This window comes from Selaginella moellendorffii, unplaced genomic scaffold (assembly GCF_000143415.4).
Source record: "Selaginella moellendorffii unplaced genomic scaffold, v1.0 SELMOscaffold_59, whole genome shotgun sequence".
In the NCBI taxonomy this organism is placed as follows: domain Eukaryota; kingdom Viridiplantae; phylum Streptophyta; class Lycopodiopsida; order Selaginellales; family Selaginellaceae; genus Selaginella; species Selaginella moellendorffii.
The window spans coordinates 820,457-841,798 of NW_003314320.1; the positions used below are offsets into that span (position 1 = coordinate 820,457).

The window sequence follows — 21,342 nt, forward strand, 5'->3', positions numbered from 1 at the left end:
AAGGGGGTTCCAAATATATAGTAAGGATAGTGGGTAGGTTGGGTATGGCCAACCAACATGAGGTATAATTTAGCTCCCGCTTGTGTGCTTGTTCTTGTTTTGCATCTGGCTTAGGTCTAAACCTAAGTTCCATTCCATGTTAGCTACCTACACTTGGATTGGGAACATTAACCATTCAATCTCCTAGGGGAGATAAAGCCACCTTTTGAATAATTCACCAAATTACCCCATTTGTCCATTTATGTTCGCTCTAGCTTTGTAGTGGTTATATCATCACCCACTATATGGGTATAGCCTTTTTTGATCATATTAGCCTTTCTTAGCCAAATTAGTTCCATTATAGTTGTCCTTTTACTATCCTTTTAGAGTTCACCAGACACCCTAGAATCTAGGAAATGATTGCTTTAGGCTTTCACCCTCAAACTGAGACTCAAACTTAGACTTTGTAGTGCCACGTGGTTTTTACCCTTTATCCTATGGTGATTTACTATAGGATAACACCACGAAGTAGAACCTAAACCCTCCATATGCCATGTGTTAGATGCCATGTGTCACATGCCACGTGTTCATTGGACAGTGGACATTGGATAGGTTCAAGGCGTTGGGCCGTTGAATAAAGGAATGGTGCTAAACTCCCAAGCATGGAGCCAAGGAGTGACGGAACCGGATCACGGAGCAACTCCCTAACATACAGCCCAAGGAGCAAAGGGACAAAAGCACGAAATGACTTAGAACAGTCCTAAAGTATCCAGTGTCCTAATGCCATAATCAACATGCAAAAATGGAGCCAAACGGAGTTTAGCCCTATTTTGGCATACCAGTGGCCTAACACAAGGATGTGAGTACTCTAGTGTGGCTTATTGGAACAGCCACATGGCTAAGGCACTTAGAAGCAGAAGGTGGGGAGAGTACCCACAATGCTCGTGTTAGGCCGTGGTGTTTCGAAATGTTATCCCAAAATCCCGGACTGTGGAAAAAAAGAGGAGCAATTCTCTTGTGTAGTGATGAAGGATACAATTACATGGCAAGGAAGGCATAAAGGTCAATAAGACTTAGTGGTCAGGTCTTTGGGCCCTAACTCAGTGGTGGTGTTGGCAAGCATAGCCTTGGATGGAAAGGGAATTAATGAAGACTAAAAAAGGGATATTGGGAAAGAGTGTTTTTTATGTCTCCTGGCATCCTAAGGATGCTAAAGTGTGGTTATGGGATAACCACTTATGGACGGATGACCCAATCTTTGGGAGACGAGACTATAGTATAAGTGGTTTTAGGGTATGCACAAGACAAAGGTGAATAATTATAATTTTAGTGTAACGGGCTAATATATCAATGGTACCTTTGGGTGTTTATTGTGGGATCAAATATATGGAGCATTTAGACTAAGTGCAAAAGTTGAGTGGTATAGATGCCATTTACAGGGCTAATATATCCCTAAGTCAAAAAAACTTATAAAGGTTGTGTAGTGTATGTGATTATGGGATGAGATTTGAATATACTGTCACCATGGATCCTTGGAACTTTAGGGGATAAATGGGGATAAAATAGCCACTAAGGGCTCTCTCATCAAACAATTGCTCCTTTTCCAATTGGCTTAAAGGGAAAGAGATAGAGTGCGTTACAGTTGGTATCGGAGCAAATGGCACGGGTTCGATTCCCATTGATTAGTGGCTACTTAAAAATATAATACACCCTTGAGCAAGGTATATTCCTACCCCTAAATTTGAAATCGTACATATTAGACATCCATGCGTACGTCTTTCCTCTTGTGTGGAGTATTCATGGACGAAGGTATCCACCGTGGGACTACGGTACGGGTGGATGACTAGTTGCTTCACATGGAATAACTGGTCTACACAATGGAAGGATTGGTAGATTGAGTGTAGGTATCCACCGTGAGACTACGGTACGGGTGGATGACTAGTTGCCTCACATGGAATAATTGGTCTACACAATGGAAGGATTGGTAGATTGAGTGTAGGTATCCACCGTGGGACTACGGTACGGGTGGATGACTAGTTGCCTCACATGGAATAATTGGTCTACACAATGGAAGGATTGGTAGATTGAGTGTGAAAATGGAGGTGTTGGTTCCCCTTGGCTTAGTAGGGGTTGTTAGTCAATAGTCAATGAGGATATTGACATCTCTAAAGGGATCATGGGATAAAATTTGGATATACTGTTACTATGGATGGGCTCTCTTATCAAACAATTGCCCCTTTTCCAGTTGGTGCGCTACAAAACAATTGCCCCTTTTCCAGTTGGTGCGCTACAGGTTGTGAGTGAGACTTCTTTAAATGGTTAAATGGAAAATTTAGTTGTTTATAGTACTATTATCATCCATTTACCGAGTATAAAGTAAATGACTTAGTATTAGTCCATTTTCCCAATTTTATGGTACATAATTTGTCTAAAGGGCTTCTTGCTCAGTAGAAAAGATTGTATTAGGTGTTGTGGCAACTTAGACTGCAAATTTATGAAACTTAGCATGACATCTAGTAGGCAAATCCTCTAGAAATTATACATGTGCAACAACTAAAACACTTAGAATCATGAACACCTAACACCACTTATAGATCCATCAATACCTCCTCGTGATTTTCCTACAGATCTTAACCCATCCACAAAAGAACCTTAACAGTCTTCCATCATTCCAAGAGAAGGGGATGATATAAAGTCTAAGTTTACAGTTGTGATGTTGTATATTAATATTAGCATAATGGGATTTTGATAGCTGGTGGATTGGTTTTAATCTGAACAATTTGCTTTTGTATATAAACTAGGGTTTTTGGGCTAATTAATATGCACCTTTTTGTATTCTATTTCCATATTTCATATATTTATATAACTAAATTTTAGTATTATTTTAATGTTATATTTTAACTCAAAAGATAAAATAACTAGTTACCGTTATCAATTTATATATATATATATATATATATATATATATATATATATATATATATATATGAAAATGTATTACTGCTCCCTATAAAAATATATGAATAAGTTATTTCTGTATATATTTGATAATTGAGCTATCATGCTTGTTGAGGGTTTTCATGATATGGGTTGTTAAAGTTCTTTGATGTAATATTATTAGTGTAAATATGTAAAACAATATTATGAAACTTAAAATTATTTACACATAATATTGCAAAATATAATATACTTCGAATAAGCTAGGATTGAGATGGATAGTTATATTGTGTTTTATAGTTAAAAAATTTATTTTTGCAAATATTACATAACGAATGCATTTTAAGTAAGCTGTCAATTGTCCATGTACGTGTCAGAAATATTTAAACTTGCGTCTTAGGTACAGTGAGGGCGAGGCTACAATGGCGCCGACGCATCAGGAGCTCCGATCGATGCCCTGATCCGCGAGGTACTGTAGATGGAGCGATTGCTTGAAACGTCCTAGCAGGAATTTGGGAACAGGAAATAGGGTTTACCAGTCGCTATGCTGCGCCGCATTTGATCCTTCTTGCTCAAAAAGATAATGCCAGCAGGAGAAAGCAGCGTCGCCAAGCCTACCAAGCGCGTTCCCGAGTGGCTCAATAGTCCCGCTTGGTACACCAAGCCCAGCCATGGATTCACTCCTCCTCCGGTCGAGGATGTTGTGCAAGAGAAAGAAGCCGTCGCTACTACTCCTCCGGCAGCACAGGAGGAGATTGAAGAAGATGAGATAGTCGAAGAAAGCGCTACAAAGGACGAGCCTGGGTTTCAGGAAAATAACGATGTGAGTTCTTCGCGTTTCCAGGAGCGAGCATTTCGAAGGACGCTGTCTTTGGATGCTCGGGTGGGACTTTTCGTGGTGGAGGTAAGATTTTCTTTTGCTGTGCACGAATGTTTTCCTGACAATCCCGTGATCTTTTCTTTCCAGCTATCACGTACTAGAATTCATCTGGCAGAACTTCAACGTCTTGCTTCTCAAGGTATTCCCGACGTTGGAGGAATTCGTGCGACTTCGTGGAAGGTATGACACACACAAGTTGGATGTACATTCTTTTTCTTATGGATTTTGACTTGCAGCTTCTTCTTGGATATCTGCCTAGGAGCCGCGATGGATGGGATGAAGAGGTCTCCAAAAAGCGTGCACAGTATGAAGCTTTCAAGCACGAGTTTCTGATAAATCCGGTGAGTTCTGAAACGCTTTTTTTTTTTTTTTTTCTTTCCTGACGATGGGAATTGTTTGGACGCGTTTAGTCAGAGGTGACGAGAAGAACTGCGGGTGATCAAAGTGGTAGTTTGAGCAGCAATAAAGGATTTTTGCCGAGACACGATGTTTCTCATGGTGATCATCCACTTAGCGTTGGAAGTACTAGCGTTTGGAACCAGTTTTTTAAGGTTTGTTTACTTCCTTTGCAATTCCAATCCAAATGGAATTTCCACTTCGCAGGACACGGAACTTTTCGAGCAGATTGATCGTGATGTTAAGCGAACTCATCCTGATATGCAGTTTTTCTGTGGTGATAACGAGCGCGCGCACGAAAACCAGGTTTGAGTGATTTTTTGTCTGTGGAAGTTTAGTGATGAGTGCAAGCAGGAAGCGTTAAAACGAGCGTTATTCATATTTGCGAAACTAAATCCTGGGATAAGATATGTCCAAGGAATGAACGAAGTGATGGCTCCACTCTACTACGTTTTCAGGACGGATCCAGACGAATCAAATGCGGTAAGTCGTTTATTTCTGGAATTTTGTTGTTTTGTTCATACTTAAAAGCTGTTGATTTGTGGTAGTAAAGGTTCACGCGGAGCCAGATGCGTTTTTCTGCTTTGTAGACCTCCTTAGCGATTTCAGAGATCATTTCTGTCAGCAATTGGATAACAGTGCTGTGGGAATTCGATCAACCATTAGCCAGCTTACAAACCTCTTGAAGATGCACGACGAAGAGCTCTGGAGACATCTAGAGCAAGTTTCTAAGGTTCGAAAGCTGTCCTTCAAATGTTTCCTCTTTCTCTCTGTGTGTCTCAAGCTATTAGTGCGTGGTTTTCTCACAGGTGAATCCACAGTTCTACGCGTTCCGGTGGATAACTTTGTTACTCACTCAAGAGTTTGATTTTGCCGATACTCTCCGGCTTTGGGATTCTCTTCTCAGCAATCCCGACGGGCCACTGGTAAGTGGTGCTCTCGATTTTTTTTTTCTTCCTCGCTTTCACCTTGTTTTAACGCCTCGCTCGTAAATCCTTTCCAGGAAATCTTGCTGAGAGTTTGCTGTGCGATGCTACTGTCCGTGAGGAATCGACTCCTCGCGGGCGATTTCACTTCCAACTTGAAGCTCTTGCAACACTTTCCTCGCGTGGACATCCACTTGTTACTTAAAGCTGCCGAGGAGCTCAAGTCCTCCCAATAACTTCACTTCTATCCACCTATTCTTCTCGCTTGGATTATCTTCCATTCCATTCCCTTGGGTATAATTTGTAGATACAATCTTCGATTTCGTGAACTATAATATTTGTATCTCATCAATGTTTCGATTACTGCGGAAGAATGGGAAATTTTCTTGTAGCTCCCAAAAGACGTGGCTAGCAACATCTCTATCCGTACCGCACGGCAAGGCCACTACTACGTGCCGTACAGTGATTTCATACGGATTTAGGGCGCCTTTGCCAATCTTCGTGTTCTTGGCGGCAACAGAAAATGGCGGGCGATTCTTCGCTGGAGGTCGAAGAAATGCCTGTCGCTGCCACTGCCGCCGCCGCTCCTCCTCCTCCTCCTCCTCCTCCAAATCAAAATCCTCCATCCAGCGGCGCCGGTGGCAGCCCCTGCTTCGACATCTCTGAGTTCTTGGGGACGCCGGGCCGCAAGGATGGATCCTCCTCGGGCGGCGGCAGCAATGCCGGCGGCAACACCGACGAAGTCTTCTCCAATCTCTCAGGCTTGAATCTTTCCCCCTACATGCTGGCCCCGGCGATCCCGATCGCGTGTTGCAAGTCGGAGAGCGTGGATTCTCACCTCCACGACGCGGATTTCAGTGCCCTGCTGCTCTATCGGGCCCATAATCCGCACCATCGGGCCGGATCCGTGGCTGGATCGGGAGGAGGAGGAGGAGGATTATCGACGGCTGGAGCACAGGGCAATGGCGGCAATTGCCGGAGTCACAGCGGCAGCGGCGGTGGGGGCGGCGGCAGGGATTTTGGATTCGACGACATGGAGGCGCCATTCGGTCTCTTTGGATCTTGCTCGTCGATGGATCCATCCGACACCGCGGGAGCACTGGTAAATCATTCTATCGTTTCATCACCCTTCCCACCCGGAGAGGCTAGGTCGTGTTCTTCCTTCCCCATGTTTGGGCAGCATGGCTCTTTCTTGGCAGGCGATCACTGCTGTGGTGTTGGTGAGGACCTTCACGGGTCTTCCCTGGCCGCCGCCATGGGCGACGTTGTTGTGGGTGGTGGAGGACACCACAACTCTTTCGCGGGCAGCAATGCTTGCGACCACTGGGGTGTGCTGTGCGATGGAGGCGCAGCACATCACCACAGTGTCCACCACCACCACTCCACCACCTCTTCTAACACACCACCATCTTTGCAGCAGCACAGCACTTCTTTGCAGTGTGACTCCTGCCAAATTCTACGCTGCATCATCCATTCCAATGGTGCTTAGCTTCACACCTCTTTTGTCCATTGCTTCTCTGTCTGGTTTTACTTTTTGATCATCTTTCCTGTGCTTTGCAGTGCAGTGTTATTGCGTACTTGTTCTGTGTGTTCGTGTGTGTGTGTGTGTGTCATCAGGTGGCTGGCTGGCCTAGAGAGTTGAGGGTGGTCTCTTCAATTTTTTTCTCTCTGTGGTGGATGGAGTGAGTGCATATTTTGTGTGCTCAGCTCATATGGATCCATGTCCTTCCTCCGTTTTCTTTGTTGCCTCCCTCTTTCATACGAGACGCGCAGGTATTTAGCCGCGCAGAGCTCACAAAAGTGTTGCAGTGGCAGTAATTTTTTCTAACAAGGATTTTGGGCCCCAGGGGTTCAAGACACAAAGCTTGAGATTCATGGTTGTGATAATATAAGCTACCATGCAGTGTTGCACACGAGGTTTTGTATCGACGATGGATTCCCAACGGCTTTGGAGCAACAGATGGTCGAGTAAGCCTCGGTGAAACTGTCTAGTTGTCCTTCGCTTCTTTCTTTTCTAATTCTATTGCTTTCTCCATTTTTCCGAGCTTCTAAAGAATGGTGGCTTTTGATTGTTCCAGGTTTCCAGTGGGAAACGCCGAGTACGTGAGACAGTTTCTGCTTCAATATAGTCTTCTTCGTAGAAAGGAAGGGTTTGTTCTCCGGCACGACTCTTTGTCTGCTGGAGTTGATCAAGGATCAGGATTTAGTTTTGTCCCAGAACGTGGCTACAACGTATCTGGTGCATTTCTCTCCAAACAAATCGGTACGCTTTTCGCGAAACTTTACGTTTCCAGTAGTAGTTAATGAAGTGCTTTAAACCAGGAGCCGACTTCTCGAGCAACGGCGCGTATTCCAAGCCTGGACAGGCTAAACTACTCCAGAGCGGCTCTACTGATGGCACCGACCAGGGAGAACCATCAGCGGCGCCTGCCAAGCCACCAAAGAGCAACGCTGCAGCCCAGGTTCTTTCCCTTGTAGTTTAGTTTAACTTCTCACACTCAGCGGTGGACTTTCGCTGGCACCAGAGAGAGCGAACAGGGAAGCTCAAAATGTCCGACTTGGCACAACACTTCCACCTGCCTATCAATGCCGCGGCCAAAGAGCTGGGGATTTGCCCCACAGTCTTGAAAAAGATTTGCAGAAGGAATGGAATGAGGAGATGGCCACACCGCAAGGTGAGTGACGTGATTACTTCCTCGCGGTGGCAGCATTGGTTTTAAAGGTCTCTTGTTGCGCAGATAAAGAGCATAGAGCGTATAATCGCGACTTTGGAGCAAACGATTGCGGAAGGCGCGGGGCAAGGCGACGAAGGCATCCGGATGGAGATTGCGATGTTGAGAAACGAGAGAGCGCAGCTGTGTGCGGGGCTCTTGGGGCAGAATTGAAAAGAGGTGGAGAGCGGGGGGAGAATTGCTGAGCACCTCCTCCTTCGCGTCAAGTGTATATATACTTTGGCTGCTGCGGCGATCGATGCTTGTTTGTTACCATTCTTTGATTCATTCGTCATTGTACATTCGTGTTTTGTAAAAAGAAAGAGAGAATTTCTAGTGCTTTTAAAGCAAACCCAAATCACAGATTTTTATTTTTATTTTCATGGCAAAAAGAAGGGTTAAAAGGATGTCAAGGCACCTTTCTAATTTATGTATAAATATGGAGTTAATGCGCTAGGAAATTTCAAGCCCTAAAAAGCATGCAACAGGTACGGCTTTCTGTCCAACTTCTACAGATCTCCCATCGCGCTCGACGGCAAGGTGTGGCCGACAAGAGAGCACTACTTCCAGGCGATGAAGTCGTTTCCGGACGAGGTGAACATGGAGAAGGTGCGATGCGCAAGGTCGCTCACGGGGTGGCAGGACGCTGCCGCTGAGGAAGGATTGCGTGATGCGGACTGCCCTGCGTGCCAAGTTTGAGCAGCACGCCGATCTGCGGGCTCGCATGGTGGCTACAAAGGGCAAGGCGCTTGTGGAACACACCAAGAATGACAAGTACTGGGCTGACAGCGGGAAGAATATGCTGGGCAAGCTCCTCGTGGAGCTCCGGGACTCGGACATTGTTGTTTAGTTAAACTCCTCTGTAAAGCTGGGCCGTGCCTCGGCTCCTTCCAGAACAGAGCATTTGATCCCTGTACGACTACATCTCTGAGAAAATCGCAAACTGGAGCGGTCATGGACTCCAATCTGTATAGAGGAAACCCTTGAACATTGCAGTGTTGTGTTGATTCCACATGCGTTGGAATATACATGATACAATGATGTGGTTGATTTGATTTAATCTGCTTATCACGGTAATAGTCAACCTTTTGCCTTGAATATTTAAACGTTATGGACATGGCCATCAACGTTTGTGATTTGTGGCACCTATCTCAAATCAAGCGCGATGAAAAGGCAGCCCCTTCCATGCTTATGCGAAAGAACCGAATGAAGAAATTACATGATTGTTCGCCTTTGAAAACAAAAGGACGATAAGATTGTAGTTGCTGAGAATTAGAAGTCAAGGATTGCTCCTAGAGTGCCTCTGGAATTTTGGGAGACCTTTTAGCCTTTTTAGGAGGCTTTGGATGCTTTGGCCTCTTGATAGCCTTGCAGTGCTTGGGTTTCTTCTCATGTTTGTTTGCCTCTTCAAATCGATGACAGCTCCACTCCGGCGCATGCTTGTCTGCTTCAAAATCACTAGTGAGCATGGATTGGAATTCAAAAGTGAAAGAGCATACCGGCAGAGACTGGCTGCGTTGTCCAATGGTTCGCGCAATTTGTAAATGTGGAGGAGAGTAGAACCATCACCAACAACAAAACAGCATATCCCATGTCGAGAAGAAGCCCCGATTGAGAAACTTGAAAAGTTTCTAATATACAGTAGAGCCTACCATCATAAACCAGTCAGAAATCCAATAAACAAAAAACTTTCGATGCGTACCGATTGATTGGCCATAAGCACGGAATTGAGCTTCTCTGTTTGCTCTAGCAACCTGTCGTGGGCTTTCATTTGATGAGGTAGAGGTTGTCAATCTGGCTTTCGTAAATCCAGCCTGAGCCTGGAGCCATAGTTTATTCACAAAAAAGAATTATAAAAAAAACGAAAGTAAAAGAGAAAGCTTACCAGGCGTTCCTGCCACCTTCTGCGAAGTGATAATTGCATCTGGGTTTCATCGTTGACTGCTAGTGCGCCTGTCTCTTTGTCGCTTGCAAGTGACACTGTTACCGAATTCAGGTCCGAGTTTCCAAGAGCCGCAGAAAAAGTTTGATCCTCAACAGCCGAATTGATGGAGAAAAGAGGTAATGCTGCCGAAGTATACAATGTTTAGTAATCAACACAAAAGAAGCTTACCTTTGGCTTGAAAAGCGTTCTGTAAGACGTCAACAACGGCTAGCTTCCTCCGCTTATGCACTGGAGCAGCATTGTCTGCACTGATCCTGCAAGCTTTCTCCAAAGCCGCCATCGCTTGTATGGCCTTATTCCTTTCGAGGTTTGCACTCGTTTTGATGTCTGGTTTGAACAAGTCCAGCTGTGATATAGAGGACGAGAGGTTCTCAGTTTGCGCAGCCAGCACTAAAGGATGCCTTTCGCTTAGCAAATCCATACGAAGAGTCGGGCCATGTGCTCGCGAGCCTGTCATAAAGCTTAAAAAGCGAAGCAAGCCAGAGAAACAGATAGACGTACCATCTGCTCTGAGTCGAACCCAAACCGTGTCCATGAGTTTATATTCTCTGTCACACCGTCCATCTGTAACATCCTGAAAGTTCTAAAAAAGTCAGAAGAGGAACACATCGGATACAAATAATTTACAGTAATTTTTATGCTTGTCTTCTGTTTGATTAGGCGATATTGTTTCTCTGACGTCTCAGAATGCATTTCAGGTAATATAACTCGCCCATTTTTATCCTGTTGAAGAAATAAGCAGTAATTTGAGAGAGAAAAAAAACGACTTACCTCCAGAAGCACGAGACCACGGAGATCGTATTTGGGTACGAACACCATAATACCCTTCGTTGTGACACCGATGACCTGATAGTTCCAAAAGTTAAGCTTATGCATTCGGTTTTTGTTTCTGCGTACCACAGCAAGCTCTGCTTTGGCTTGTTTCTGGAGAAACATCAGTAAATAGAGCTCATTGCATTCCTTCTGAGCCCGCTTACTGGTTCTGTGCTTTTCATTCACGTGTTCCGCGACCTTCAACAAAAACTTAATTCAACCATCACAGAAATTCCAGTTTTTACCTCCTGAAGCTCAATAGAACTCATTATATGTGGAACTTTGACAATGCCAGACTCTAGGTTTTGCTCCTGGCACGCTGCTATAAGCATCCGGTGCGCAAGGATGTCAGCATAGCGCCGTATTGGTGACGTGAAGTGTGTATAAAACCTGAGGTTGTGTTAAACATGTCCAAGGTAGCTTGATACTTACTCTAGCGCTAATCCATAATGATAGAAATGAGAAGGCTCTAGATCCTCGCCAGTAGAGAAATATTCTGCCTACACGAGGAAACTATAACATAAAATGTGATCAATGTTTTCGTTACATTTTTTACCTCTGACATTGCACGCGTAACAAGAGCTCTGAAGGCACGCTATTTGTGTGTAAAACCCACAGTTAGATAAGTTCACCCCCTAAACTGCCAATGTACCTCAACAACAAAATCGCCACTATCGCGCATACGGTCCAAAGAAGCTGCAAGTTGCTGTAGCATGGGAGTAAGTGCTAGTAAAATATCGTGAATATTCTTGCCTTGTTGCTTGAAACGTCCAAAACAAATCCTCGCGCTTCACAGCACTGCAATGAACAAAGATCCGATATAGGAAGAAAAAAAAAAGCACTCTGGCTAACCTCTAGCAACGTTGTGAAGCTATCAATCTTTGGTGGAGAATGTTTCCGAAGAAGTGCGCAACTGGGAAATGCTCTGCATGAAGTACACTTTAAAAACAGATCTAGAATTTCACTAAGCTTACCGGTAGATCTTCTCACCAACACAAGCATTGGCATAAATCATCATCTCCGCAACTATCCAATTCATCTGATAATAAACTGATCAAATGACGATAATGGCGGAAAAACCAAAAACTCACAGGTAGCTCAACTTTCGTTTCCACTTGCACAGGCTCTCTTCTCTCATCAATTTCGAACTTTAGTTCCGTACTGGCTAATTCCAAAGCACCATTGAGCCGCCTAAATAAGCGTCTGCTCTGAAATGTAATGTCAACTAGGAAGTTGGAGGCAATTACCATGTTAGCTTACCTGAGCAAAAGTACCAAGCAGAAGGAGGTCACTTTGTAACTGGGACAGATCATTGGAGCCGCTCTTAATTTCCCAGCCGGGAAGTAAACGTTTTCCCTCCATAATAGTTTCAGCTTGAGCATAGAAGAGCTGAAAGCGAGGAACAGTGTCAACACATAAAGAATACCTGAAATTTCACACCTGGTATCGAGAACGTATTATCGTTCTTCCAAACCATGTTTTGACAACTTCAAAATTGTTTTGGCGGTCCAATGTCCATATTACACTTACAGCCAGCCTATCTTTTCCTCCAACTAACGAGCAGAGATTTTCACTGTAACAGATCAAACTTTCAGGGAGATAAGAAAAATTATCAAAGCTACCTTAAAACTGAAGGAAGCATATGCCAGCTTTTTCCAACCATATAGACAGTGGTTCCGCGAGATCTAGCCTCGAGGTCTAGAAGACTTCCTTGCTTCACAAAGTATGAAACGTCAGCTATATGGACTCCTATCTGGAATAAACGAAAGGATTATGCACGTATTCCAAGTAGTGACGGATGGATACCTCGACCATGCCATTCTCCAGATCACTCACTGACAGGACATCATCCACATCCTTGCTTCCAGGAGGATCAATGCTGAGAAGAAAAGAAGAAGTGACACAAGTCAGCCTGAATGCCTGGTACCTGCAGCTACGATGAGAAAACCGGATATCTCTCCGAACGGCAAATTCTTCTTCTGGTATACTCCACGGGTTATCCAACGAATCCTCAGGAAGTTCCTGCAGCGATCTGATGCTGCGATGAGTAGGAAATAAGAAAAGAGGAGACCTTACAAATTGCTAAATGGAGCTACCGAGATTCCATTTTCCACCAGTATAGCGTTCAGTTCGGCATTCAAATCGCCGATAGGACCCAGAGATCGCACAACATGGCCCCTTGGAAATCTCGAGTCAAGTTCCCAGTTATCTATACGCAATATAAATCTTTGATTGGATAGACGTAGTCCTTGGCGAGTGCTAACCTCGACCAGAGGAATGCGCTTGTCCATTGGTACGCACAATAAGCGTTCCTGCCTGCACTTTTGTAACATATACACACTTAGTTTCCATAAAAAAGGCTTACCTCGAAGCGGTTAGAAAAGCTTCATCTTCTTCCAAGAGACAAGCGACGTAGTCTCGTTGGTTCCTTTGTAATATGCCAACGACCTCTCCAGAAATAAGAGCATCATCAGATAAATGTCTGCTACCTTCCTCGTCGTCCAGCACATCTTCATTGAGTATGTCTTCGTTTTCATTTTCCGTGAGTCTTAGCTTGCAAGTTTTTACCTGTGGCATAAGAAGATTAAGACACACTAATGGAGGATAAACATACACTTACTACGACTGTATCCCCATGTATCGCCCTGTTTTGGAGTACTCGACCAGCAACAACAATTTCCAGCCGCGATGCCTCCCCTTTATTACTGCACATGATACTCCATGAGACTGGTCATCAAGTTAGTCTAGAGAATCTACCTAGGACGAACCAATGCTTCTGATGGTGCGTGACGATTAACAAAGAAGACACCCACCCTCAAGTCCCCTCTCGAGATTCCAGCCTCCAACGAAATTGCTGTTCAGCAAGAGACATACTTGTAAAGCCATCAGATAAAAGAACATGACTTACTTGATAGATGCTCTTTGTACAATCCCTTGCCTCCTCCGGACGGTGGCATTCTGCCATCACTAAGTTTGGCTTTCACTTCAACTGCTTCTATTATTGTGGCAGACTGTAATTGAAAAAAAACAGAGAAAGAAAATGATCGAGAACGGCCAAACAAAGAGAACTCACCAGCGATGTGAAGAGGTCAGCCACAGAAGAATCGTGATTCCAATACTTTGAAAAATATGTACCGGCTTCGAGAACCTGTAAATCAGAAAATTACTCGCCAGCTTTCGCGTAACTATCAGCTCACTTCAACAGTTGTGCGAGAGTCGGTTAAATTTCTACCGGAATCCGTGGACGTCAAACCAGTTAGCAGCACCACCGGAACACCTCCGTTGATGTGATTGGCAAACCATACTGTGACTTCTTTCAGATAATTCGAAGAAGCCGTTTCGCAGCGTGATAGACAAGTATATATGCAATGCTGATCGTCAAACACAATGTTGCATCGCCTGTGGTCAGTAAAGATCGATCTGAACAGATTATGTAGCTTTAAGAACATCCTCGAGAAACCAAAAACGATAAATTTACCGCAGCCTTCGCCAGCTTCGTTGGCCTAAGTTTTCTTGCACCTTCAATGCATGACACATAAATGGTCTCATGAACAAAGCCATTCCCGAAAAGGAAGCAGAAAAAACGCACCTCTTTCAGAACGGACGTAAGAAATATCACAGCAGAGAATTGCGGAAGCTCCAATATCTCCCAGAATTGGAGAACAGCATCAGCATTTGGAAGCTAGAGCAGAAATCCAAGGAATTAATCAAACAATGTAGAAAGAAGAAGGAGGAGGAGCTCGCTTCAGTATTACCAGGTAATGCGATGCGTCGGGAGGTAAACGAGGCAAATGCGAAGCACACGAGGAACATAGAGGACTGCCGCAGGGAATATCATCCCGCAAATAAATCTCCTCCGCCACGATCGAGATCGCTTTGGATCGCCTCTTGAACTTGCAGCGGCGATCCGCCTGAGCAGCGCCAAGGCATTTAGGATGAGGATCGATCGATCAGCGGCAGTGGACTCACCTTGCGCGCTACCCACACCGCCATGGCGACTCATAAACCCTAGAGAAATTTAAATTTTATTTATCATTGTTGGAAGGGAGAGTTATCAAAATCGCTGGCCGAGAAAGGCTTGGCACTGGGCTTTAGAAACTCGGGTCCATTGTCATGGATGTTCTTGCAAAGCGAGTTATACTCGTGGAGCGTGGTTTCCAGGATTTGCTTCATATCTTTGACATCGCTACGAAGCTTTCCAACTGATGAAAATGAAAATAAAGAGACCAAAGATTGAAAGGAGGTAAGCAAACCTTGATCGAGATGCGAAGCAGTAGTTCTCATCACCGAGGCCGAATGTCCCAAGCGCTGGAACAATTTGAGAGCTAATTCCTCCACTGCCTCGATCCTGTATCCCAGATCTTCCTGTTGATCGCATCCATCACGAAAACTTAGCAGCCTTCTTTCCTTCACGAGAATTGAAAGGCTCGGACCTGGCGCTTGCAAAGCTTTGTGGCATTTTCCTTTTGCCACTCGTGGTACAACGAAAAGAGCTCGGCAGTCGCGGTGGCGTCCAGAGACACTACAAGAAACGTAAACAGTAACTTAAACCAGGATAGAGGATAGACCAAGTCTCTATGGTGTTTGCTCACGATTCTCAACCGAGGTTTGGCTGGGACTAGACTGGCCGAGGAGAATCTCCTTGAGTCCGCTCTCTGGCGAGGAATGGCCCGGGAGCAACGCTCCAGCCTGACTTCATCGGAAGCAAATTCCAATTTGAAATGGACAAAGCTTACAACTTTGAGCGAGTGAAGCGCCTTCAAATTTGGATCCACGCCACCGCCCTTGCTCTCGGAGATTGTTGTGATCTCATCCTGGGCGGTAGAAAATAGAAAAGAAAACTCAAAGCGACAAACCGAAGCACCTTAAGCGACCTGGACTCCGTCGCCCCCATTGCAAACCCTAGAGAATTTTCGCATTCAAAAACACAAACAAGTTGTTGGATTCATTATATTGGCTTTGATTATACTACTTGCTAATTGTTTGAAGGCCAAATTCCTGACTTTCAACACGTTTGCAGGCTTCAACCAGATATAAAAATCAACCAAAAAAAAAAAAAGAGCAAGTGGACAGCCTTCACTTTGCTTTGTCCTAGTATATAACTGAGAGGATGCATTGGTGGTATCAACAGAACATTTTTCCCCTTTCCTTTTCGAGCTTCGCCAATGTCTTTGATTACACTCATTTCCATCATAGTTTTGATAGTTACTTGGTTCATTAAATGGAAAAGTGTTCGAAAAGATCTTCCACCGGGGCCATGGGGGCTCCCCTTGATCGGCCACCTCCATCACTTGATCCATCTTCCTCATCAATCTCTCCACCATTTGTCTCGCAAATACGGTCCCGTGATGAGCATCAAGCTGGGAAACAAGACCGCCATCGTCGTCTCCTCCAAGCAAGCCGCCAAGGAAGTCCTCACCTCGTTCGATAAGGTGTTCGCTTCAAGGCCGTGCTTGATCTCTCCCGAGTCCTTGTGCTATGGATCGCGCGACATCGCGTGCTGCGAGTATGGCCCCTACTGGAGGCAAATGAAGAAGCTTTGCATGACACACCTCTTCACTGCCAAGCGGCTGGAGGATTTCCGGAGCATCCGGCTGGAAGAGACGCTCGAACTCTTGCGTGACATCGCCGCGAATCAAGAAAGGCCTGTGGACATGAAGTCAAAGCTCTCCATGCTCACGTTTAACGTCATCACGCGCATGACGTTTACCAAGAGGTTCTACGATCGGTGGTCCGCGGCGAGCGATCCCAGGTTCGTGGAGGTGATCCTCGAGGCTGTGAGCTTGATGGGGGCCGTGAACATCGGCGACTACATCCCCTGGCTGTCATGGCTAGACCTCGGGGGCTATCACAAGCGGCTCGAGAAAACGAGCAAGGAGATTGACGAAGTTCTACAAAGGTTGATTGATCAACATCGCGAGGCAGCGCTGCCACTCCGCGACGATCCTGGCGATTTGATCCACACTTTCTTGTCGCTGGGAGTGGACGACAAGTCCATGAAAGGCGTGATCCTTGTAAGTTGCTAAGAACTCTCCATAGTGTACTAACGTTTTTGCTTTCACAGGATATCCTAGCGGGAGGAACGGACACCACGGCAGTGACTACGGAGTGGGCGCTCTCGGAGCTTATAAGAAATCCGGGAACTCTTCAAGAGCTGCGACAAGAGATCCAAAACATTGTGGGCGATGAGCGACTGGTGGAAGAATCCGACCTTCAAAAGCTCCACTATCTTAGGGCAGTCATCAAGGAGACATTTCGCTTGCATCCCGCGGCTCCTTTGATGGCACCCCACGAATCAATCGACGACTGCGAGCTTCAGGGATACAAGATCCCCAGGAAGACCTGGCTCATGGTGAATCTCTGGTCTCTCGGGCGGGATCCACGCTCGTGGGAATCTCCAGAGGCTTTCAAGCCGGAGAGGTTTCTTGGAAGTTCGATCGATGTCAAAGGCAATGACTTCGAGCTGATTCCTTTCGGATCCGGGAGGCGAATTTGCGCGGGAATGTCACTGGCCTTGATCATGGTCGGGCTCACTCTTGCTCGCCTCGTCCAAGCTTTTGATTGGAGCCTTCCAGGGAATGAAGAGATGAACATGGAAGAAAGCCAAGGCGTGATCATGCGCAGGAAGAAACCTCTAGTAGTAAGTGCAAAATGGAGGCTTAATATGCAATCTGAAAAATGACAATAATAATTTGTTGCATTTAAAAGTATAATATAGCACCCTTTAACAAATTAGTCACATCAGTCACATGGCTGTTTAAATCCACTTGAGAGGCTGGAGCTCTTACTTAGGCCAAGACAAACATCTCAACAGGAACAATATCAATTAGTGTTGCTGCTCTAGAATTGAAGCATTTTGGCTCCAAAGTTAGGAGCTTGTATAAACTTTAGGGGTTTTGCATCCACTATTAAATTAGTAAATTTAATAGTAATTCACCACACTATTAGGTTTTGTAACCAAGATTAAAATATCAGTAAATAGCTTTTCACTTGGGTTTGTCTGGATGTGTGCAGGCATACAGTGTTGTTGGCTACAAGCAACAGTAATGCCCATGAAGCAACAAGGCATGGTGCTAGCAAGTGTACCATGGTACAAGGTAAGAGATCAATTGCTAAGTATTTCTAGGCATTTTTAGAGAGTAAAGCAATTTTACTTCTAACCACGTGCTATGGATGACTAAAGTAGGTATTCATGGTGTTGGTGTTGGAAGTTTTGGCCCAAATGTTAATGGAACTCTTGGCCTAAATTCTCATGCTTGGCCCAAGTGTTGATAAAACTCTTGGCCTAGATTCTCATAGTATTGTTGTTAAAAGTAACCAAGTGCTAGTGGAACTTTTGGCATAGGTTCTCATAGTGTTGGTGTTAGAGGTCTTGAATTAAGTGATGGTGGAACTCTTGTCACAAATTCTTATAGTATTGCCACTAAGGGTCTTGGATTATTCCTAGAGCTGGCACAAGTTCTCATTGCTATTAAGTCTTGCTAGTGGAGTTATCATGAGTTTTAGTGGTCCAAGTGTTTGTGATTGACAATTCAATTAAACTCACAATGAAGTGATAGTGTTTATCCAAGAGAAGAGGATTGAGCTTGAGCAATATAAAGGCACATTAAATAAAGAGTATATAATCTATTCAAAAGAGAAGTCGGTGAGAATTTTAATAGAGTGAGAATTACTTTACCTTGATGACTAAGAGATGGAATGCTACAAAACTTGGGATTATTGAGAAAAAAAGCTTTTGAAGAGATTAATGAATTCCTCTTTGCAAAACCAAATATTCACTTTAGTAAAGCTTCATAATAGTGTAAGGAACCAACTCCCTGAGGTGTCATAGGCTAAAGAATCCCTAAAAACACGACCGAAATGATAAAGAGTTCATCAGATGGAACCGAGTCTAAAATCGAGTCCAAGATCGACTCTGAGACCAAGTTTGAGATAGAGTCCAGGATCGAGTCCGAAGCCGACTCCGAGACCGAGTTCGAGACTGAGTTCGAGACTAAGTCCGAGATCCAAGATTGGGTCCAAGACCAAGTCCGAGGTCAAGTCCGAGATCAGGTCCAAGGTTGAGTCAAAGATCGAGTCCGAGATCGAGTCCAAAGTCGGGTTCGAGATCAAGTCCAAGACCAAGTCCGAGACCAAGTCCGAGTACTAATACATATTGAGGGGTTAAAGCCCAAAGTGTGTGTCTCCCGAGGGAGGGGGGGGGGGAGGGAGGGGATGCAGGGGGTTCCAAAAGTATAGTAGGGATAGTGAGGTCTAGGAACCAGTCTTGAAGGAACTTTTCAGTGGTGCTTCCAAATTGACTTAAGGTTGAGATTGGGGTCGAAGGGCCTTGGGTGGGAGTGAGCATAGACTCAGGTGGTGCCAGAGGGGCCACCCAAGGAAGTGCTCAAGAGCAACTCCCACTCCCAGAATGGAAACTAACTGCAGTGCTCCCGACTTATGTGGAATGATGCCTCATTTGAGTACCTTGCGAAGATGTTGAGAAGACAACCTATCGAACAAGGTATGGGAGCTTTGAGTTTCTAGTGATGCCCTTCGGGCTATGCAATGCACTGGCAACGTTTTTGGCGTTAATGAACCACATTTTTGTACCCTATCTAGATCACTTTGTGGTCGTCTATATTGACAATATCCTGATTTATAGCAAAATGCTAGAGAAGCATGCCGAACACTTGATGAAGGTGTTTGAGAAATTAAGGGAACACCAGCTGTATGCTAAAAAGAGCAAATGTGACTTTGCTCAATAAGAGGTAAAATTTCTTGGGCATGTGGTGGGCAAGGACGGGCTTAAGGTGGACCCTGAGAAGGTCCAAGTGATCCAAGATTGGGATCCTATCAAACAAGGTATGGAAGCTTTGAGTTTCTGGTGATGCCCTTTGGGCTATGCAATGCGCCGGCAACATTTTCGGCATTGATAAACTATATCTTTGTACCCTATCTGAATCACTTCGTGGTTATCTATATTGACGACATCCTGATTTATAGTGAGATGTTAAAGGAGCATGTCGAACACTTGACGAAGGTGTTTGAGAAACTAAAGGAACACCAATTGTATGCTAAAGAGAGCAAATATAACTTTGCTCAACAATAGGTAAAGTTTCTTGAGCATGTGGTGGGCAAGGATGGGCTCAAGGTGGACCTTGAGAAGGTCCAAGCGATCTAGGAATGGGAATGACTATCGAATGTATATGAGTTAAGGGCATTCTTAGGGCTTTGCAACTACTACCAAAAGTTTATCAAACACTATTTGAGAGTAACTTTACTTTTAACTGACCAAATGGGAAAAGGGAAGATGGTATGGATAAGAGAATGTGAGGTGGCATTTGTCCACCTCAAGGGGAAGTTGAGGAAGGCTCTTGTGTTGTTGTTACCAGATTTTGGTAAGGACTTCGAGGTAGAAACAGATGCTTTAAACTTTGTGTTGGGCACAGTGTTAAAGCAAGACAACCATCCAGTAGCGTTCTTCTCGAAGAAGTTAGCAGAAGTGGGCTGCCCATAAGAAGGAATTGTTTGCGGTGGTCAAGGTGCTCGAGTGGAGACACTACCTTGGGAGACACTTCAAGGTTTACATGCAAGCTTAAAGTTGGCAATATCCAGCGCGACAACAACCTTTTGGGATGATGTGCAGATAGCATATGAGAACGATGGTCTAACACAAGAAGTGTTGCTAAGGAATCTAGAGGCACAAGAAGCTCACTAGAGAGGTGAGCTGCCAACAGAAGAGAAAACAGGCTATACAGAATGCAATGAACTCATCTATTATAAATAAACAAAGGTGTATGTTCCAGAAGGGGAACTAAGGAAGGTAGCCTTAGAAGAGTGTCATGACGGACCTCTTGTGGAACACGGCAGAGTGCCCAAGATGATGGGCTTACTCAAGAGGAAGTATTATTGGCCAGATATGCCTAAGGACATCCAAGACTATGTAAAGACATGTCCAACATGTCAGCAGGTCAAAGCCGTGGCTAAGGCTAGTGGGGGCTTGTTACAAAGCATCCCAATTCCAGATTATCCATGGAAATATCTTACAATGGACTGCATCACGGGACTCCCCCCAAGTGAGGGGTTTGATGCAATATTCATGGTGGTGGACTGATTTTCGAAGATGGCACATTTCATACCCACCACAACGGAGGTGGATGCAGAAGGTGTGGCAAAGCTATTTTTCGAATAAGTGGTTTGAGTGCGGGGAAGGCCAGAGGAGATCATCTCAGATCGAGATAAAATCTTCATCAATAAGTTCTAAGAACTCTTCTGGAACAATATCGCACCAAGTTGAAATTCAGCACAACCTATCACCTAGAGACAGGTATTTGGTATTAAGTCAAGTTTGATGGCACTAACACTTCTTGACAGATGGACAAACGGAAAGGGTGAATAGGCAGTTGGAGGATTATTTATGATGCTATGTCTCTGGAGACCAGACTGATTGGGTAAGTCATTTGGGACTTGCGGAAATGTGCTATAACAACTCACCACACTTGAGTATCAGAGTGAGTTTATGGGAAGTCATCAATGGGCGAGCTATTGAAGGTCCTATGGAACTCGGTGTGGCCGAATATCATGGAGAGTTACCCGCAGTGGAGGCATTCATGGCGGAAAGTCTCAATATTTGGAATTTCGTGAGGGGGGGGGGGGGGGGGGGTGGGGGGCTAAAAGTACCCCTACCGGGGCGTTAGGCCACGGGGTTTCCCCTCCGTGGCCCAAAAAAAGTGTTACACTCCAGGCTTGGGATTTAAAGGGTTTTAAAATTAA

The 21,342-nt window shown here is 44.8% G+C and overlaps 4 protein-coding genes across 7 annotated transcripts; 3 read left to right on the forward strand and 1 right to left on the reverse strand.

The window, feature by feature from the left end:
- The first annotated feature begins 3,296 nt into the window (after window positions 1–3,296).
- Window positions 3,297–5,499, forward strand: LOC9644168 (TBC1 domain family member 13). Of its 2 annotated transcripts, XM_024688886.1 has the most exons (10): window positions 3,297–3,385; window positions 3,439–3,820; window positions 3,884–3,976; window positions 4,033–4,137; window positions 4,207–4,347; window positions 4,400–4,498; window positions 4,547–4,675; window positions 4,746–4,925; window positions 5,002–5,118; window positions 5,196–5,499. In XM_024688886.1, the coding sequence occupies exons 2-10, from the start codon at window positions 3,500–3,502 to the stop codon at window positions 5,352–5,354; spliced, it is 1,344 nt and encodes a 447-aa protein (XP_024544654.1). In that variant the 5' UTR covers window positions 3,297–3,385; window positions 3,439–3,499; the 3' UTR covers window positions 5,355–5,499. The 2 variants fall into 2 exon arrangements, with proteins under 2 accessions (XP_024544654.1, XP_002983686.1); XM_002983640.2 differs by having other exon boundaries at window positions 3,299–3,820.
- Window positions 5,500–6,011: 512 nt separating this feature from the next.
- Window positions 6,012–8,171, forward strand: LOC9643852 (protein NLP1). Its single transcript, XM_002983641.2, has 6 exons — window positions 6,012–6,220; window positions 7,023–7,086; window positions 7,197–7,381; window positions 7,441–7,580; window positions 7,644–7,793; window positions 7,857–8,171. The coding sequence occupies exons 2-6, from the start codon at window positions 7,079–7,081 to the stop codon at window positions 8,001–8,003; spliced, it is 630 nt and encodes a 209-aa protein (XP_002983687.2). The 5' UTR covers window positions 6,012–6,220; window positions 7,023–7,078; the 3' UTR covers window positions 8,004–8,171.
- A 688-nt stretch (window positions 8,172–8,859) lies between these two features.
- LOC9643853 (DIS3-like exonuclease 1) lies at window positions 8,860–15,484 on the reverse strand. Of its 3 annotated transcripts, XM_024688828.1 has the most exons (36): window positions 15,452–15,484; window positions 15,180–15,401; window positions 14,841–15,109; window positions 14,557–14,789; window positions 14,343–14,498; window positions 14,177–14,269; window positions 14,066–14,106; window positions 13,785–14,007; window positions 13,661–13,735; window positions 13,496–13,598; window positions 13,345–13,441; window positions 13,208–13,292; window positions 12,953–13,155; window positions 12,664–12,903; window positions 12,515–12,619; window positions 12,394–12,466; window positions 12,210–12,340; window positions 12,028–12,160; window positions 11,848–11,976; window positions 11,679–11,795; window positions 11,562–11,626; window positions 11,440–11,512; window positions 11,341–11,385; window positions 11,240–11,293; window positions 11,144–11,182; window positions 11,020–11,087; window positions 10,833–10,977; window positions 10,672–10,785; window positions 10,546–10,620; window positions 10,402–10,497; window positions 10,276–10,348; window positions 9,943–10,224; window positions 9,715–9,896; window positions 9,532–9,649; window positions 9,329–9,477; window positions 8,860–9,273 (listed from the first exon to the last, which is right to left on the reverse strand). In XM_024688828.1, the coding sequence occupies exons 4-35, from the start codon at window positions 14,578–14,580 to the stop codon at window positions 9,461–9,463; spliced, it is 3,474 nt and encodes a 1,157-aa protein (XP_024544596.1). In that variant the 5' UTR covers window positions 14,581–14,789; window positions 14,841–15,109; window positions 15,180–15,401; window positions 15,452–15,484; the 3' UTR covers window positions 8,860–9,273; window positions 9,329–9,460. The 3 variants fall into 3 exon arrangements, with proteins under 3 accessions (XP_024544596.1, XP_024544594.1, XP_024544595.1); XM_024688826.1 differs by having other exon boundaries at window positions 9,943–10,348; XM_024688827.1 differs by having other exon boundaries at window positions 8,860–9,276; window positions 9,943–10,348.
- A 268-nt stretch (window positions 15,485–15,752) lies between these two features.
- On the forward strand, window positions 15,753–17,634 carry LOC112351252 (cytochrome P450 71A1-like). Its single transcript, XM_024688752.1, has 3 exons — window positions 15,753–16,601; window positions 16,652–17,227; window positions 17,602–17,634. Exons 1-3 carry the CDS (start codon window positions 15,753–15,755, stop codon window positions 17,632–17,634), a joined length of 1,458 nt encoding a protein of 485 aa, XP_024544520.1.
- Window positions 17,635–21,342: the final 3,708 nt, after the last annotated feature.

What these genes read in the sequence shown, in the direction of transcription:
- LOC9643852 (XM_002983641.2), top strand. An exon ending in ATTTCTCTCCAAACAAATCG is followed by an intron (nt 7,382 to 7,440) that starts GTACGCTTTTCG and finishes GCTTTAAACCAG; the next exon opens with GAGCCGACTTCTCGAGCAAC. An exon ending in GGAGATGGCCACACCGCAAG is followed by an intron (nt 7,794 to 7,856) that starts GTGAGTGACGTG and finishes CTTGTTGCGCAG; the next exon opens with ATAAAGAGCATAGAGCGTAT.
- LOC9643853 (XM_024688826.1), bottom strand. Translation starts at nt 14,580, where the DNA reads ATGGCGGTGTGGGTAGCGCGCAAG. An exon ending in GTACAAAGAGCATCTATCAA is followed by an intron (nt 13,442 to 13,495) that starts GTAAGTCATGTT and finishes CTTGCTGAACAG; the next exon opens with CAATTTCGTTGGAGGCTGGA. An exon ending in GTTGGTGAGAAGATCTACCG is followed by an intron (nt 11,513 to 11,561) that starts GTAAGCTTAGTG and finishes TACTTCATGCAG; the next exon opens with AGCATTTCCCAGTTGCGCAC.
- LOC112351252 (XM_024688752.1), top strand. Translation starts at nt 15,753, where the DNA reads ATGTCTTTGATTACACTCATTTCCATCATAGTTTTGATAGTTACTTGG. An exon ending in CCATGAAAGGCGTGATCCTT is followed by an intron (nt 16,602 to 16,651) that starts GTAAGTTGCTAA and finishes TTGCTTTCACAG; the next exon opens with GATATCCTAGCGGGAGGAAC. An exon ending in GCAGGAAGAAACCTCTAGTA is followed by an intron (nt 17,228 to 17,601) that starts GTAAGTGCAAAA and finishes GGATGTGTGCAG; the next exon opens with GCATACAGTGTTGTTGGCTA.
- LOC9644168 (XM_024688886.1), top strand. Translation starts at nt 3,500, where the DNA reads ATGCCAGCAGGAGAAAGCAGCGTCGCCAAGCCTACCAAGCGCGTTCCC. An exon ending in TGGGACTTTTCGTGGTGGAG is followed by an intron (nt 3,821 to 3,883) that starts GTAAGATTTTCT and finishes TTTTCTTTCCAG; the next exon opens with CTATCACGTACTAGAATTCA. An exon ending in ACGAGTTTCTGATAAATCCG is followed by an intron (nt 4,138 to 4,206) that starts GTGAGTTCTGAA and finishes GGACGCGTTTAG; the next exon opens with TCAGAGGTGACGAGAAGAAC.